Below are 18,530 nucleotides of genomic sequence, written 5' to 3'. Positions count from 1 at the left end.
ATCACACTCAATTTGATTCAATCTAAAAATTGTATTGAGAAAATTGACAAAATATTAAACTGATTTTTTTGTTTATCGTTTGATATTATTTGGAAATTAATGATTAAAAACTAATTGTATGTAATTGTCTTATTAACACACTCAGTTTTACCTGAACGCAAAAGTACCTACCTATGTGATGATGCCTCTTTCGTGCCCGCAGGCTATTCTTATTATTATTTAAATCTTAATGATTTTTTAGTTGTAAAAGTTTATTTTAATAACTGCCAGAATTACTTCGTAAAACTTCGGTGTGCATTTAATTTTTTTTATCATAGAGTTCAAATAATATAATATCAAATAAACGAGGACGTGTTTAAAATTAATCTTGTTAATGATTACACAATTTCTATCTTAATTAGTTGTGTAATTGTGTGTTTATAGAAGACATTTGCGTAATATATCTGATTAGCTTATTTATCAACACACACTCTCGCCCGCTACATTGTTCATTTATGAATTTATTAACCGTTATTTTGAATTTTAGTTTAAATTTTTTTCAAAAGTTTCTCAATTGGATTGATGATGACACTATTGCACGCCTCATAAGCGAAGCGTTGAGGTGGGTACTACTGTCACTTCGCGCAAAACATCTGATTTTTCAAACTTAAAATGTCTTTATGTATCATACATTGCACTTGTAAGATAATACATACACTAATTAATATTAAGAAAAAACACTATTTTTAACATTCATGATATTTTTGATGTCATTTTTGTTATTTAAACTAGTTAAAAAACAGTTTAAAAAAGTTCTGTCTTGGACGTCCGTGTGTCTGTATGTGCGGAGGATTTTCTTGTTAACACGATAGCGACCGAAATACTTTACTAATCGAGTCTTTTTTTTTCTCTTACGCTTGAGTATGCTCAGGAATAGAACCCTTTCATTTTTCAGGGTCTGATTCGATGTGGTTTAATTGTTATTAAATAAACAAAAATAATAATTAATAAATAATTATTAAAAAAAATTATGAGGCGTGCACTTTTGGATTTTCCAAATTATTTCTGTGATTTCAAACACAAAGTAGGTAATTGTGTATGTGTTTATTGTTAAAATATTGTACACGTATTGAATATTTAAATTATGATAAAAAAAACGAACCATATCAAGAATTTATTTAAAGATTTTTTTGATACGGCTGCAGGTTAAAGAAACGAAGCTCAGGGTGACTTAAATACCTAATAAGGACCCATTAATTTATCAGCAAAGTCTGATAAATTGGTCCTATTATTACATGATAATTAAATTGGTTAAGATGAAGGATTAACTGTTTTTATTATTAATAATTAATTATATAGGAATTAGAAATAACTTTTAAGAATATTTAGGTTTATTATACGGCACCACGAGGCACGAGCATCAGTTAGTTTAATTAATTAACAAAACACACACGAAGATGAAATACCTACTGAGATAAATGGTTTAAAGTTATCATTCGGTTTATTTGGTTCAGTTTCAAAAACAAGTTTGGACAAAATGGTTGAAAACTGTGCTGTTGTTTTACATGGACCCTATGACCTTAGAATTGTAAGTGATGATATTAATTTTTAGTCCCTAAAACCACGCACGCGTAGGTACAGTGAAATTAGTCTCGAGAAATTTTTGCATATGTAGTGGTGTGTATATTACTCAGATCATAGAGCGCGTTTCCATTATATCGTTCTAGCCTATACAAAAATGTTTCGATATCCTAACATTACTTTTTAATTTTATACTTATCCCTAGCAATACTCTGATTTATGTTTTAAAGAAAATGGTTTTGACTTTATAAAAAAAATAATATATCATTCAATTTTACGTCCTTGAGCCAATGACAAGGCGAATACCGTGAAACAATAAAATATCGTGTTCATAATAATTTGTTTGGTAATTAATATTTGACCATAATAATTACGAAACAAAACAAATAAATAAATCGTCACTTGATAGTGGAAAGTGGAAACACGCACAAAACCAGAATAAACCAGTTTACGCTGTCCGCAGGTGCCTCTCCGGCGTCAGTCGCTTGGTAACGTTAGAACATAAAGCACACATTAATTCATTCGAAAATTATAATTATTACGTAGTTTAATTGTTAAATTTTGTATTTGTTGATTGTTGTTATTGTTTGTTATTGTTGTTATTGTTTGTTATTAAAGTGAAACTTTTATTACATCGTCTCAAACTTTTTGGTCTGTGTAGCGCATGTCGCGTGTATCGCGGCTGCCGAGTAGGTATACCTACTCGGCAGCCGACCGGCACGCGACATGCGCTACACAAAGCAGTGTTCGGAACCGTTCGAACAGTTTCACTTTTACCGTGGTTTACATTTTTGGCCGGAGAACACCTAATTCATACACGTCTTCACTGAAGTAAAAATCGGCACTGCTTGTAATGTTTGGAACTAATAAAATATTAATAATACTAATATTATATGTATACTTGAATAAAAACTAAAAATAAAATGTTGTTTTTTTTTATTTGCTGACCATACACTACTACAAACGCAAAAATTTCTCCAAGCTAATTTACCTGTACCTACTTTCGTACCAATCTATGCTTCCCAACGAGTTATTATTTTTTATTCAGCGAACTTTTATTTGCAGGAAAATCATCCCGTGCCTTCAATTAATGATAATGGTGAGAGCTAATTCCTTAAAATTAGAATATTTATTTTCAATGTGATGTTAATTATTACTTAGGTAGGTGTATGATGCATATTGGTTACCTATACACAATTTACAATGTACAAATCGATAAGCATTGAAAATTAAAATAAATAAATACTATGTAAATAGGTATGTATGCAGTTCAAACTTTTCAAGTTTCAGTGTTTGCACTAGCTTTTTTTCTGAATGTCGCGCACGGCGCACCAATCATATTTCCATCACAATCCACTAAGTATCATCCTTGAAAAATTTTTATGCCCCATAGTATCTAGTTTTAACCAATTTCTAATGACTAATTTATATAAAGAATACAATATATAAAGGTAAAAATCTGTTCAGTGGTTTAGACGGTATTGTTTTTGCCAAACAATGTCAATCTAATTAAGGTACCTGAATAGCTCTTATATCAATGGGTTGAGAATTTCATATTTTTACAACTTTTCAGAGGTCTTAATAAAAGTAGCTTGCGTGGGAATATGCGGATCGGATCTGAAGATATATTCCACGGGGCGCTGCGGCCTGGAGGTGATCACAGAGCCGCTGGTCATGGGACATGAAGGGGCTGGTGTTGTTGTGCAAGTAAGGGCTTTTGAAATATATTCTTGAAGGTACCTAATAACTACAGAGTTACATCCTCGAAGGCTCTTCGTAAGAAAATTTGAAAAACGTTTCAAAATTCAAACTTTTTGCGAAATGCGAAGATGTTGTCTTAAGAGACGTCGGTTGAAAACTGAATATAGGTATATGTTTGTTCGACTGACCGTGTAGAATAAAAAATAAGATAGTAAGTCAGTTTTTAGAAAATACGAAATATTATAACTCATTAAGTTATTAACCACATGTGTGGCCTAAATATAATATGTGAGAACTATTTAATTTCTAGGTAGGTGCAAATGTAACGACCCTCAAGCCAGGCGACCGTGTAGCCATCGAGCCGACACAGCCGTGTAGATCCTGCGAGTTTTGTCGCGCCGGCCGGTACAACCTGTGTGATAAGCCGCAGTATTGCTCCACCAATAGTGCACATGGCAACTTGTGCACTTATTACAAACATGTGGCTGATTTTTGCCATAAGTAAGATCAAGTATTAAGTGTTTTTTTCACGAGTACATTAATAGAGTACATATTTTGGAAAGTAAAGACACTTTGAACACTTTACAGCGAGCGTCATCTCCCCTTGACCACGCTCGCTTTAATTTGTTAATAATAATTAATTAATAGGCCAGTAGAAATCGACACTAAAAAACCCTAAATTCGCAAAGCACGATGTAGATTTGAATTTTTGGTATGTTGTTTGGATCAGTTAGGGTGATGTAAATCCCAATTTGCAACTTCGAAAAAGTTGTGCTCGCTGCGCACCACGTGATAAACTGCGAAAATTTTGGACTTTTTTCACTTTTTGCACTAAAAGTCATAAACTATGCGTTTCCGACAAGTATGATTCAGTACATAAATTAAGGTTATTAAATTTGCAACAATTTAAGCCTAACCGCAGCTCTCTAAACCTTATAACGACTAAACTGTGGCCATTCGAAGATGGTTCATTTTTCCGGAAATATTGAAATTTTTAGTTTTGCTCCCGTTTGAAGCAAAATATTGGCAAAAACCGCTCGTTCTATGAGAAGTTCGTATAATAAAGTTGTAGTGCATTTAATTTTCTTTCATAAGAGCATAGAACAAAGTCTGTGAGACAAATAGTTCACTCACAATATCTGAAAAACAAAAAGAAGGTAGAAATAGATTTTTTAAGAATTGAAACTGAGGGCATATAAAAACATAAAAAGGATAATACTTTTTCATTTGCAGGATAGGTAATTAACAAAATTACAAAGATAATTAAATTTGCAACAATTTAAGCCTAACCGCAGCTCTCTAAACCTTATAACAACTAAGCTGTGGCCTTTCAAAGATAGTCAGTTTTTCCCGAAATTTTCAAATTTTTAGTTTTGCTCCCGTTTGAACCAAAATATTGGCAAAACCGCTCGTTCTATGAGAAGGTCATAAAATAAAGTTGTAGAAAATTTAATTTTGTTAATTACCTATCCTGCAAATGAAAAAGTATTATCCTTTTTATGATTTTATATGCCCTCAGTTTCAATTCTTTAAAAATCTATTTCTACCTTCTTTTTGTTTTTCAGATATTGTGAGTGAACTATTTGTCTCACAGACTTTGTTCTATGCTCTAATGAAAGAAAATTAAATGCACTACAACTTTATTATACGACTTTCTCATAGAACGAGCGGTTTTTGCCAATATTTTGGTTCAAACGGGAGCAAAACTAAAAATTTGAAATTTTCGGGAAAAACTGACTATCTTTGAAAGGCCACAGCTTAGTTGTTATAAGGTTTAGAGAGCTGCGGTTTGGCTTAAATTGTTGCAAATTTAATTAGCTTTGTAATTTTGTTAATTACCTATACTGCAAATGAAAAAGTATTATCCTTTTTATGATTTTATATGCCCTCAGTTTCAATTCTTTAAAAATCTATTTCTACCTTCTTTTTGTTTTTCAGATATTGTGAGTGAACTATTTGTCTCACAGACTTTGTTCTATGCTCTTATGAAAGAAAATTAAATGCACTACAACTTTATTATACGACCTTCTCATAGAACGAGCGGTTTTTGCCAATATTTTGCTTCAAACGGGAGCAAAACTAAAAATTTCAATATTTCGGGAAAAATGAACCATCTTCGAATGGCCACAGTTTAGTCGCTATAAGATTTAGAGAGCTTTAATTAGGCTTAAATTGTTCCAAATTTAATAACCTTAATTTATGTACTGAATGATACTTGTCGGAAACGCATAGTTTATGACTTTTAGAGCAAAAAGTGAAAAAAGTCCAAAATTTTCGCAGTTTATTATTTGCGTATAATCTTTTTTCCTGCTTTCCCAAATTTTGTAATTTTGTTAATTACCTATCCTGCAAATGAAAAAGTATTATTCTTTTTATGATTTTATATGCTCTCAGTTTCAATTCTTTAAAAATCTATTTCTACCTTCTTTTTGTTTTTCAGATATTGTGTGTGAAATATTTGTCTCACAGACTTTGTTCTATGCTCTTATGAAAGAAAATTAAATGCACTACAACTTTATTATACGAACTTCTCATAGAACGAGCGGTTTTTTCCAATATTTTGCTTCAAACGGGAGCAAAACTAAAAATTTCAATATTTCCGGAAAAATGAACCATCTTCGAATGGCCACAGTTAAGTCGTTATAAGGTTTAGAGAGCTGCGGTTAGGCTTAAATTGTTGCAAATTTAATAACCTTAATTTATGTACTGAATCATACTTGTCGGAAACGCATAGTTTATGACTTTTAGAGCAAAAAGTGAAAAAAGTCCAAAATTTTCGCAGTTTATCACGTGGTGCGCAGCGAGCACAACTTTTTCGAAGTTGCAAATTGGGATTTACATCACCCTAACTGATCCAAACAACATACCAAAAATTCAAATCTACATCGTGCTTTGCGAATTTAATGTTAATTTCCACTGGCCTATAATACATATATTTATTTATAAGAAAAGTGAATAGGCATCTTTTACGTCAGCGTGCTCCATTTTTTTATTTTTTTTTTATTGGTAATAAGGAAGCGCTTGACCACAATCTCGCCTGATGTTAAGCTGAGATGTGGTCTAAGATGGAACGCGCTTAACCCTAGAAGGTACCTGTTCACTCTACGCTTGAAGACCCATCCATCCATCCTAGAACATGTTTGTCGCTTTCCATCAGGCGAAGCGATGGTCAAATGTAATGTAATGAATTTTGAAAAAAAACACACTGAATTTAAAAAAAAACATATTATTTACTTTTGATGTTGTTATTGAAGTATATAATTTTTGACGATTCATCATCGTTTTAATTATATTTTATCGCTTTGAGTACTTATAAAAAAAAATGTGGCTGAAAACAGAAGTTTAAGGCTGTGATGAAACATTTGCTGTGATCACACAAATGTACACATTGAACAAACACTATTTATTTTGTGGTGAAATTATATAATCGTAATGCTACTTGCTATAAAGAGAAATATTATAGTTCTTACCAATGCAAAAATTTATTTGCGTTATTTCAAACTATCGGAATTTAACTATATCGTCTAAACAGATACCTAAGTTAATTCATATTAACTATGTCTGTCTGTGTTATACACAGTTACCTTAGATAGATAATAACGTTTTTAATTTTTATCATGTGTTGCTAATGCTCCTTATTATTTTTAATTAATTAATAATTTATTTTATTCGAAATGAACTTTTTAAAATGCTGTCTTTCGGTCCAAGACCTACAGAATCGCTGAACGAATTTTAATGCAACTTCGATAAGATAGAGGTTTTACTGAACATAATTATCATTAGCATAGAAACCTATCATTTTCAGAATACCAGACAACGTTAGTATGGAAGAAGCAGCAGCAGTGCAGCCGCTCGCCATCGCGATACACGCCTGCACTCGCGCGGGCGTCAAACTCGGTTCCAACATCGTGATATTCGGAGCGGGCCCTATTGGAGTTCTGTGCGCTATGACTGCGAAAGCTATGGGCGCTGCTAAGATTTTGATGACTGGTAATGAAATACAAACAAATAGGTATTAACTAGACTTCAATGTGAAACGAATTGTTTGCAAAGTAAAAAGCTCAAGATCGAAATCGAATCAAAACAGTATTTGAATTGAAAATAAAATCAAGATCGAATCAATTTCGGTATTAAGGCCGGTTTTTAGGCCTATTGTATCTTACTGTAAATTGTAAAATCGCTTTGGATACTTTTGTTTTTGGTACAAGCACAGACTATTCAAGAGTAGTTAACGCTAGAACAAGATTGATTCCTATGGAGAGAAAAACCGTAAAGCCAATAGAGTAGGCCAGCGTCTATAGTGGGGCAGCTAGTTTGAAATAAATTTATAATGTGTAAACCATAATTTAAATTTTATAGCTAAATGTACTTTTTTCAGATGTAGTGGAATCTCGATTAGAAACAGCTCGGCAATTAGGTGTCGACTACACAGTTATGGTCAAAGGCCTATCAGATCAAGAAGTTGTTGACAAAATATTGGAAATAATGGGGACAAATCCTAATATTAGTATAGATGCGTGTGGATTCGCTTCAGCACAAAGAGTAGCTTTGATGGTAAGTTTAATTTTAGAACTTATATACCTACCTATCGAACGTATAAACTATGTAGTAATAAAGTGCGTATCTAAGGAGACTTGATTTTAGGTACTAGGTCTACCTAGTAACTATTTACTCTTTTATATCTTTAAGGCTTATACATGCGCTAATAACCTTGACCATACTTGACGGATCTCAAACCTCTCCCGCTGCACCTTCTTTTTTCCTCGCATTTTGTATTTAAAAAGATACCAATCAGTGAAACAAAAAATCCTCGTCAGGGACTGTTGTGTAACTGATAATTTATTATACATAAAATTTTCAGAGCTCTAAGTCAGCAGGTTACGAAGTTTATAGAGTATTTGCGGAAAAATCGATGACCACGGCACATTTTTTTTCTAGAAATCTATTAACTTTGGAAAAAATTCCTCGCGAGCAATTAAAGATCAAAGACCATCCTATTTTATATATTTTTTTCGGTATTGTGCTTTATGTTGTACCAGACTTTATAGAGGTTGAACATAGTCGAAATTGCCGGGTAACGCCTTAAACATCTACTTTCGTAAGGAGTAGGTAAATGAAATATGACCATTTCACCGCTTGCTGATAATATTTCTGACCGCCTATTTGAAACTTTTACCATTACATTTTCATACTTGATAGAGATAAGCTAAACAGAATATCAAACATGAATGAATGAATGAAAACGCTTTATTGTACACCATTACAAACAGGAAAAAGACATACATATACAGAAGAGAGACATGCACAAATGGCGGCCTTATGGCTTTAGTAGCCATCTCTTCCAGGCAACCAAACACAAGATAAAAAAACATAAAATCATGACAGAGGGTGGTGGTAAAGCTATATTAGATTAATAATTAAAAAACAAATTCAAAAAACAATATACCTACACATACACATACATAAGTACATACAAATTATTATAAATAAAAACATACATACACACATACATATATATATATATATATATATATATATATATATATATATATATATATATATACATAAAGCATATATTAAATAAATATCATAATAAAAATATATACCTAAATACAATAAGTTATCACTTTTTATTGTAATGATTATTCAGTAATCGTTTGAAAGTCTCGAAAGTTTGAGCTTTTCTAATTGTGACGGGGAGATCATTCCACAGTTTAATAGCTTTCACAGTAAATGAAGAATTGTAGAAAGATTTGTGTGTAGGAATACATAGAGATAGAGTTTCATGAGAGCGCAGGTTCAGTCCGTGAGTACATAAATACTGAAATTTATCTTTGAGATATGAGGGAGTGTTACGATAAAACAAAACTTTATAAAGCAAATGGAGTATGTGAGTATCCCGGCGTAATCTGATAGGGAGCCATCTGAGTCCAGCACGATAATCGGATACATGGTCATATTTGCGTAACCCAAATATAAATCTAATGCATAGATTTTGAAATCGCTCGAGCTTATCCAATAGAAGTTCGGTGAGATCGGGATAGGATACATCGGCATAATCTAGGATAGGGAGAAGGAGGGATTGAGCCAGCAAAATTTTAGTCGGAATTGGAAGAAAGTTACGAATTCGTTTAAGCGAATGTGATGCGGCATATATTTTCTTACTGACCTGCTTTACCTGTTCATTCCAAGACAGAGAACGATCAATGCAGAGACCTAAATTTTTAACATTCTTACTGTACGGAACCACAACACCATCAACAGTTATTGGCGGCAGATTTTCCCAATCTAATTTTTGGATGTATTGTGAACTACCGACAATTATTGATTGAGTTTTTATTGGATTCACATGTAATCCATGCTGTTTACTCCAACTTACTATTGTGGCCAAGTCAGCGTTTGTGGTGGAAATAGCCGATGAGAGATCAGAGATAGGAGCTTGAGTGTATATTTGAAGGTCGTCTGCGTATATGTGATGCTGTGATAAAATGTCTTTTGTTATGTTGTTGATATAAATAGCGAAAAGAAGAGGAGAGAGGATGCCGCCCTGTGGAACGCCAGCAGTGAGATTCGACCAGGAGGACAAAGAGTCATCAATTTTAATTCTTTGCCGACGACCACTAAGGTAGCTGTGTAACCACTGCAATACTAACGCAGACATGTTATGAGAACTTAGAATTTTCAGAAGTATGTCGAAGTCAACGCAATTAAACGCGTTGCTAAAATCTAGCAGTGTCAATACGGTAAGCAGCCTGTCATCCATACCAGCTCGTATGTCATCTGTAATTTTAACCAAGGCAGTAGCCGTGCTATGGCCTGGGCGAAAACCGGATTGTAAGGGATTAAGGATATTGTGCTTATTTATAAAAGTGTTCAATTGCTGGTGGACAAGACGTTCAAGAATTTTTGATAGGAATGGGAGAATAGATATGGGACGGAATTCGGAGAAGGAACTAGGATTAGGTTTCTTAGGTAACGGGATCACATATGCATCTTTCCAGACTGAAGGGAATACGCCAGAAGAGATAGAAAAATTTAGTATATGTGCAATTACAGGGATAACAATATCAATTATGGGAAGGATCATAGCACGGCTAACGTTATCACAACCGACTGCTGTAGAAGATATGGATAACAAGCTCTTTTTCACATCTAAATCACTGAAGTGTTGGAAAGAGAAGGATGGGAAAGAGGATGTAGAAGATAAGTTATTTAGTGTCCTAGCTTTAGTTGCACTGTCAAAGTTACATTGTATGTTAGAGAAATGTGCGTTTAGCTCGTCGGTGTTAATTTTGGATACAGACGAGGAGTGTTTTTGCTTGCCAACACCCAGGCTCCTGAGGAATTTCCAGATTTTACATGAATCACTGTTCTCTACTGAAGTATGTATGTGTCGTCGCTGAGCATCCCTACATAACGTATTGCAGCGGTTCCTAAGTCTAATATATTTCTCTCGGGCATCATCAGAACCACTCGATTTAAACTTTCCTTTTGCTTGATTTTTCCTATTGAGAAGTGACTTGATGTTTTCAGTGAGCCAGGGAGCTGGTAAATGTTTTAATTTAATAGGTTTAACTGGAGCATGAACATCATAAAGCTGGGTAATTAGAGAATTAAAAATCTCAACCTTATCATTGACATTGTCACACTGGTTAATAACGTTCCAATCAATTTTTTTGGCATCAGAGCAAAGGCGTTCCAAGTCCATACGACTAAAATTTCGCTGGAGAACAACTTGGGGTTTTGATTTAGGAGGACGAATATTATACGAAAGGAAAATTAAGTTATGGTAGGAAAAGGCGTCAGCACTACATTGCCCATGATTAGAGATAAAGTTAGGATTAGAAATAATTATCAGGTCAAGTAAGGACGGAATAGAATTAGGAAAATGGTGAGTGGGTTGGAGAGGAAGAATATGTAGATTATAGGAATCAATAATTGCTTCTAATTTATAAGATCGAGAATCGCGTTTTAATAGGCAAGTATTAAAATCCCCCATTATTATTGTGTGGCTGTATGAAGGTGTGAATTGTTCCAAGAGAATATCAAACGAAGGAAAGAAGTCAAGAGTTGAAGATGGACTATAAACAACTCCGAGAAGGATCTTAACATGGGACACAATAATTTCTAGGAAAAGGTGCTCCGCTGAATCAGCAGGGGTGGGTTGAGGAGATGAACTAAGAATTGTGAAAGGAATTTGGGAGCGTAAGTAAATGGCAACACCACCACCACCCCGACCGATACGGTCGTTGCGGATCAGACGGAAACCCGGGAGGGAGTAGGAAGAGGAAGGAAGAGAAGGTTTAAGCCAGGATTCGGATACACAAATAGCTTGAACATTACTAGACTCAAACGATGCAAGGAAATCAGTGTAATGCGCCGGGATACTCTGTGCATTTATATGGACAACATTAAATTGTTTTGAAGAAGCAGGGAAGCAGTTGTTGAGAAAGATATTAATAGGAATATATTGTGAAGCAGTACTATGAAAACTCTCCTCAGAGGATGACGAAAGTGAGAAATAGTCGTCATTAATGAGACTTTCGTTCAGAGACATTATTTATTAGACTTAAAAAAATATATATATAAGTATATATAATAATAATAATAATAACTATAATATATGTGTAAGTATATAAATAAATTAACCTGTATATTTATAAAATAAAAGTTAATAAACAACAATACTAAGTAAGTAACAACAATAGTAATAAGTTAATTGCAAAATAATAGATACTAACAAAATTAAACAATAAATTACAAATGCAAAACAAGATAATGGGTATATAAAAGATGCAGTTACTATAAAAGACTAATAAAATATATATGTATATATATATATATATATATATATTATTTATTGCAATACTTAACTTGATTATGGTTTTCTTTCTTAAATTAAACTTAAAATTTTGAACATACCTTTACCAGAACCTTCCAGTATAATTAATAAAATATTACAACACCAAGAACCCTGTACACATTGTCAAATAACAACTGACATATAGCAACATTATCAATTTAATAAGTTTGACTGTTGACAGCACTTGACATTAGACAATAATAATATACATACACTTGCTCAATGTAAATAAACAATTTACAAATGAAAATGAGTAACAATTATAAACTATGCTTATGATTTAAGAATACTAATATACTATTTTATTTTGTGCTCGCAGATTTGAAGAATTTTATCTATAAAACTTCGGCCAGATTACAGCATCTTTACTTTTAACAATTTTATTAACAAATCGCAATGATTGACAGTGATAGTGTTTTAATCAATGTATTACTCTACTATACATTAGACAAACTGAATTTATGTTAATAAACATTATAGGTAACGGTTCCAAAAGAGACTATGACAATGGTAATACTATGTATGTGAAAAACTATTGAATGAATCATATAAATATGTGTAAACTAAGAGTATGTATCACTATAGGTAACATATAAAAAGTTGCTGTAGAAAAGTAAGCATTAGAATAAAGAAATAACAAAAAAATAAAAGAAAACTTGACCCAATAAGGTACACTTCATTGTTAAATAATAAAAGACATAGTTAAATAATAATAATAAAAGACATACTACTTAATTTGTTTTTGCACTCTTCTGGCCCTGGAGTTTTGTTGAGTCAATAACCTCTGAGAAGTGCTAGCGGAAGCAGTAATGGTTTGCCCCTCACCGTCAAAATTTTGTGGTTGTAAAGCGTCTATGTCAGCAATTGTGCTTATTCGTTGGCGAACACCATCAGCATTGATCACAAAAATGGACCCATCTTTAGTCCAACACTTTGACACACCAAACTTTTTTCTTGCAGCCATAAACACTTCGTGTCGGCACTTGGTGAGAAATTCAGATAATGTTATAGCTGTACCTTTGAGTTTAGTCTTAGCCAGCCAAACTTGATTACGAAGCTTCGCATCTTGGAACTTAACCAGAATCGGACGTGGTTTATCCATTTTTGCTACACCCATCCTGTGACAACGGGAGAACACCTCGGGTACAATTGTACTTAGTTCAAGATGATCGGATATTAATTTTGAAACACACTCACTAGGATTTTCATCTTTTGACTCTGTTACACCATGTATTAGAAGCATCTTGCGTCTACTCCGCATTTCTTGTTGGTCATAAAGCTGATTTAAAAGATTAACCTGCGACTGGAGGCATGACAAGGATGACATGACAAAAGTTCTAAACACATGAAACTCTGATGCAAGTTTCTCAGATGGAATTCTAGTTGCTGAGTTATTATTTTTTAGATCCCGTTGGAACTCATCCATCTTATTAGTAAACATTTCGGTCATTTCAGCCATCTTCTGTGAGATTGAATCCATTTTGTGGTTATGTTGCCTTACAGGTTATTGGCATATGTTGTAGATAATGGTGTTAAATGATTTAATTTGTAGGAGACAGTTGCTGGTTGGTAGTGGTAGTTATAATTTAATGCATATATGTAAAAACACACTCCATTAACATTAAAAACAATTTAAAATGATACAGTAAAATTACGAAACGTCTACACTTTTCCACCTACCCACAATGAAAAAAAAAACATTCTCACACATAAAATATATCACTCACTATTTATATGTATAATCTGTAGTCATGATAAAAAATAAAACCAAAGGCGTATTTTGTAGGTAACTCGAACGGGTGGAACGGTGCTCGTGGTCGGTATTGGTGAGGAAATGGTGCAAGTGCCTCTGTCGGGAGCTCTACTCCGGGAAGTCAATATTATCGGCGCGTATCGACTTTTGAATTCGTAAGTTTCAAATAATTGTAAATGTAAAAGTTTGAAACTATTATCCTCTTCCATTGTTTTCATGTAGGTATGCCGTTTTTTAATAGCTTTACCGGGCATCTAAGCGAACTTAACTACGCGTATAGACTACAACTTAAATATTAGAACATTTTTACCTTCATTTGATTTCTATGATACACGCACTTTTAGAGCTAGCGCGCACGAGCAACTTTGTCTCCGCAACTATTTTGTCTCTCCCATCAATTTGTATGGGGAGTTGCGTCGCTACGTGCGCGCACTTTCATACTAGCCCATAGGTGGGAGAGACAAAATAGTTGCGGAGACAAAGTTGCTCGTGCGCGCACTGTCTTAGAATGTAGAGAGAGTTTTTAAAAAAAACCTCAGTTAACATTACCTACTTAGTATCTTTTCTGTGTTCTGTGACTTTGAGCAACTATCAAGACACGTATTACATCGGTAGTTAATTTTAACACGTTGTTAATTTTTTATTCACGTTTTAAATCCTCTAATTAATAATTATTTAACTATTTTCTAGATATCCCTCAGCATTAGCCGCTGTATCCACCGGTAGATTAGATCTCAAATCGTTCATCACACACCACTACCCATTAAATGAGGCCAAAGAAGCATTCGAACTAGCAAAGAGTGGAGCCGCCATGAAAATCATTATACATGTTGATCAAAGTATTGTATAAATTTACTGTTTTTGTAAATTTTTGTAAGTGTTTCTGATTTTATAGATCGCCTTTAATAATAATCATTGAATTATATTTACCTATTTGTAAAATTGTACCAATCGGTGATATTGTTTCGTATCGATTGCTTTTTGTGAATAATGTATGTATTTTTTTGAGATAAATAAACATTTTAAACATAGTGCTTTGTTTTATTTTTCGTTATGCCTTTAACTTCATTTATATAATTATGACCTATATGTATAACATTCAAAATAAAAATACCACAAAAGTGGTTATATATTCAATTCGTTTTCTTGTCGTTTTGTGTGATTTGTATTTATTTTAGTTTTTACTTGTATTATCGTCACTACTACTACGCAACTAAAGCCTTGTTTTCATATAACAAGGTTTATCGAATGCTTGGATTTGATTTGATTTGGATTCCGGTTCCGGTAATGGCGTCGTAAGCAAGTCAGATAACGAGCTCCGCGAAAATCATTAAAATAACTGTGTAAAAGTCGTTGTTCAGTGTATTGCGAGAATAAACCAGTTGATTCAAGTGTCGAACTTCATCAAGTGCAAATAAATTCAGTGCGGAAAACACGTTTTATAATAAAAAAGTGTATCAAAAATAGCACGAACACGTACTTAACCTAAAAAGTCGATTGTCATTTGAAATTTATCAAACTAACTTTTCATCGTAATTAAAGTACCAAACTACCAACCCAAGAAGTTAAAAACAAAAACGGCAAACAACGTAACAACTAACACATCATAAACGCTGTCTTCAAAACGTGGGCTCGCATTGTTCAGTTGAAATAAAATTTTATCCGCCGCCATTATGAGTTCACAAATGTCAGGCGAGATGATGTTACTTCTGGAAAAAATGAAGGAAGAGCTCACCAAACAAACAATTCAAATAACAGAAAACGTTCTTAAAATGGTAGATGAAAAAATACAGCCCATAATTGCGGAAAATATAAGACTTTCGCGGGAAGTCGAAACACTGAACAAGAAGATACAAACATTAGATTTAACCGCTAGGAAAAATAACATCATTCTACATGGAATCGCCGAACCTAGCACAGAGAGATACGAAGATTTAAGCGCTCTGGTAACTAAAACAATCACGGACTTGGAGGTGCCTCTCGAAAACAGTGAAATTAACAAAGTGCATCGCCTGGGTAAAATAAAGGAAAATGGAAAAATAAGACCGATCTTGCTAACACTAACGACTATGCAGAAAAAAATCCAGATCCTAAGAAACAAGAAAAAAATGAAAGAAAACACTTATATTACAAATGACTATTCTAAGGAAACCATAGAGAAACGCAAAGCACAAGCCAATATTTTTCGTGAAAATGAAAAAAGGAAAAGAACGCCGGAGACACCAAGCCCCAAGGAAAAAGCCAACAACACTAGCAAGAAAATCCAGCGGACAGATGCTTTTCAACGCATGCGCGAGCGAGCCTACTCTATGTCCGACAAAAATACCTATCTCAAATACTAACCGGAATCAAACATATATTCAACATCAACAGAAACAAAAAACACTTGCATTCCCCAATCCGGATGGTCCCCGTGGGGAATTAGACCAAAACCCTCCAATACAAAATCAACAACACCAAAAAGAAGCAAACAACATCAAAAGCACTCTACCCAATCAAAAATACAAAATGGAGATTCCAACAACTAAGCGCACAAGAATATGCATTGCTACTCTCAATGTTTTGACACTAAGATTAGAAGAAAACCTATCAGAACTATCATTAGCAATAAAAAACACAAACTGGGATATTCTCGGGATGAGTGAAGTGAGAAGAATGGGAGAACACATTGTCGCACACCCAGATTACTTGCTATATCATATAGGAGAGACCCCAGGACAATATGGTGTGGGATTTTTAGTAAAGAAACATCTAACAAAGCACATACAAGGTTTTTATGGTGTATCAGAGCGCATAGCATTATTGAACTTAGAACTGCCAGACTACAGGGACCCATGGACAATTATTCAAGTATACTCACCCACAGAACAAGCAGATATTGAAAAAATTAACCAGTTTTATCACAATTTGAACAAAACTTTACAGACACACGCCCACAAAAACATAATTGTGATGGGCGATTTCAATGGTCAAATTGGTGAACGCCAGCAAGAAGAGGACAAGATTTTAGGCCCCTACACATACAACTCAAAAAATAGAAGCAGAAACGGAAAAATGCTCTTAGACTTTGCAATGGAAAATAACCTTACCATATTAAATACTGTCTTCAAGAAAAAGAAAAATAGAATGTGGACCTGGCTGTCACCCGATGGCAAATCAAAAAACCAAATCGACTTTATAATGACTAATAAACAAAAATTTTTCCTTGACATAAATGTCATCAACAACCTTAACTTCAACACTAATCACCGTATGGTCAGGGCTGAACTGAATTCATCCCAACCAAAGAATTCCAGACCAAAAACAAGCCCAGGGATTCTAAAAATCAATAAAAACAATATAGGAGAAGTAGCCAACTCGCTCAACTCGAAACTTAAGGTATACAGTACAGAAACAAAAGGCGCTGAAATGCAAGAGAAATATACTTGGCTAGAAAGAGCAATAACCACAAGTACCATAGAATTTAGAAACAAGAAAGATACCCCTGAGTGGATGTCCAACAAAACTGTCAACCTCCTTGAACAAAGAGCAGACCTAATAAAAGCAAAAAGCACAGAAAAAAACAGGAAAGAAATTGCCCGAGTTAGTAAAGAAATAAAAGAGAATATAAGGAAAGACAGGAGACAATGCCAAATGGAAACAATAGAGAGACATATTAGACGCACAGGAGGAATAAAAAAGGCATACAAAGAATTAACTAATAAGAAGGAATGGATTGTAAAAATGGAGGAAACCAGTGGAGCGGGAAAGTTTGATAGAAATGAAATCCTTAAGATTGCTACTGATTATTACACAGAACTATACAAATATAAAACAAATGAAAGAGAAATTGAACTCCCAGATAATGAATCGATACCTTACATCATGTGGGAAGAGACTGAAAAAGCTATTGACACACAGAAACTTGATAAAGCTCCAGGGCCGGATGGCATAACAAATGAAATACTTAAGCTGACCAAAACAATCATGACACCAATTTTAACCGATATTTTCAACAATGTAATTAACACTGAAATGATCCCAAAACAATGGACTGAATCCACCATTATCCTTATATTCAAAAAAGGAAATCATTGCGACATAAGAAACTACCGTCCCATCAGCCTAATGTCTAACATTTATAAGATCTTTGCAAAGGTTATTTTGGGAAGAATAGGAAGGAAACTAGATGAGCAACAACCAATAGAACAGGCAGGTTTCCGCAAAGATTTCTCGGTACTAGACCACATCCATACTGTAAGACAAATCATAGGAAAATATACAGAATATCAGCTTACATACTACATAGCTTTCATAGACTACAGCAAAGCATTCGATTCTCTGATACACTCAAAAATCTGGGAAGCATTAAAGGAACTAGGAATAGAGCACAACTATATTAGAATTATCAGAAACATATACAAAGACAGTTCTGCTTGCATTCAACTAGAAAGGGAAGGAAATAGGTTTCAAATACAAAAAGGTGTGAGACAGGGCGACCCCCTATCACCAACGCTCTTCCTGGCAGTACTGGAAATGATTTTCAGGAATATGAAATGGAAAGACATGGGCATACTGATAAATGGCCGCACGCTGACGCACCTTAGATTCGCGGATGATATTGTATTATTTGCAAAAACACCAGAGGACTTAAGCAAGATGATAAATGACCTA

General features: G+C 33.9%; 2 protein-coding genes across 2 annotated transcripts; one reads left to right on the top strand and one right to left on the bottom strand.

The window, feature by feature from the left end:
* Window positions 1-1,516: 1,516 nt before the first annotated feature.
* LOC149900346 (sorbitol dehydrogenase-like) lies at window positions 1,517-14,822 on the top strand. Its single transcript, XM_090113419.1, has 8 exons — window positions 1,517-1,567; window positions 2,626-2,659; window positions 3,134-3,267; window positions 3,572-3,762; window positions 7,067-7,251; window positions 7,640-7,815; window positions 13,911-14,032; window positions 14,568-14,822. Exons 1-8 carry the CDS (start codon window positions 1,517-1,519, stop codon window positions 14,725-14,727), a joined length of 1,053 nt encoding a protein of 350 aa, XP_089969545.1. The 3' UTR covers window positions 14,728-14,822.
* On the bottom strand, window positions 12,405-13,712 carry LOC149900347 (uncharacterized). The gene has a single exon (XM_090112928.1). It carries the CDS (start codon window positions 13,602-13,604, stop codon window positions 12,852-12,854), a length of 753 nt encoding a protein of 250 aa, XP_089969054.1. The 5' UTR covers window positions 13,605-13,712; the 3' UTR covers window positions 12,405-12,851.
* Window positions 14,823-18,530: the final 3,708 nt, after the last annotated feature.

The sequence above is a fragment of the Colias eurytheme genome, chromosome 19, assembly GCF_061535395.1.
Source record: "Colias eurytheme isolate Ceu_HAF_F1 chromosome 19, ilColEury1 Martin Lab GWU primary, whole genome shotgun sequence".
In the NCBI taxonomy this organism is placed as follows: Eukaryota; Metazoa; Arthropoda; class Insecta; order Lepidoptera; family Pieridae; genus Colias; species Colias eurytheme.
Note: the sequence above shows the minus strand (reverse complement) of the source record. Positions and strands in the feature narration are given on the sequence as shown.

Bases quoted from the DNA above. Each gene is read 5' to 3' on its own strand.
- LOC149900346 (XM_090113419.1), top strand. From the start codon at position 1,517: ATGGTTGAAAACTGTGCTGTTGTTTTACATGGACCCTATGACCTTAGA. The intron at 3,268-3,571 runs GTAAGGGCTTTT...TTTAATTTCTAG, and splicing joins GGGCTGGTGTTGTTGTGCAA to GTAGGTGCAAATGTAACGAC. The intron at 7,816-13,910 runs GTAAGTTTAATT...CGTATTTTGTAG, and splicing joins CACAAAGAGTAGCTTTGATG to GTAACTCGAACGGGTGGAAC.
- LOC149900347 (XM_090112928.1), bottom strand. From the start codon at position 13,604: ATGGATTCAATCTCACAGAAGATGGCTGAAATGACCGAAATGTTTACT.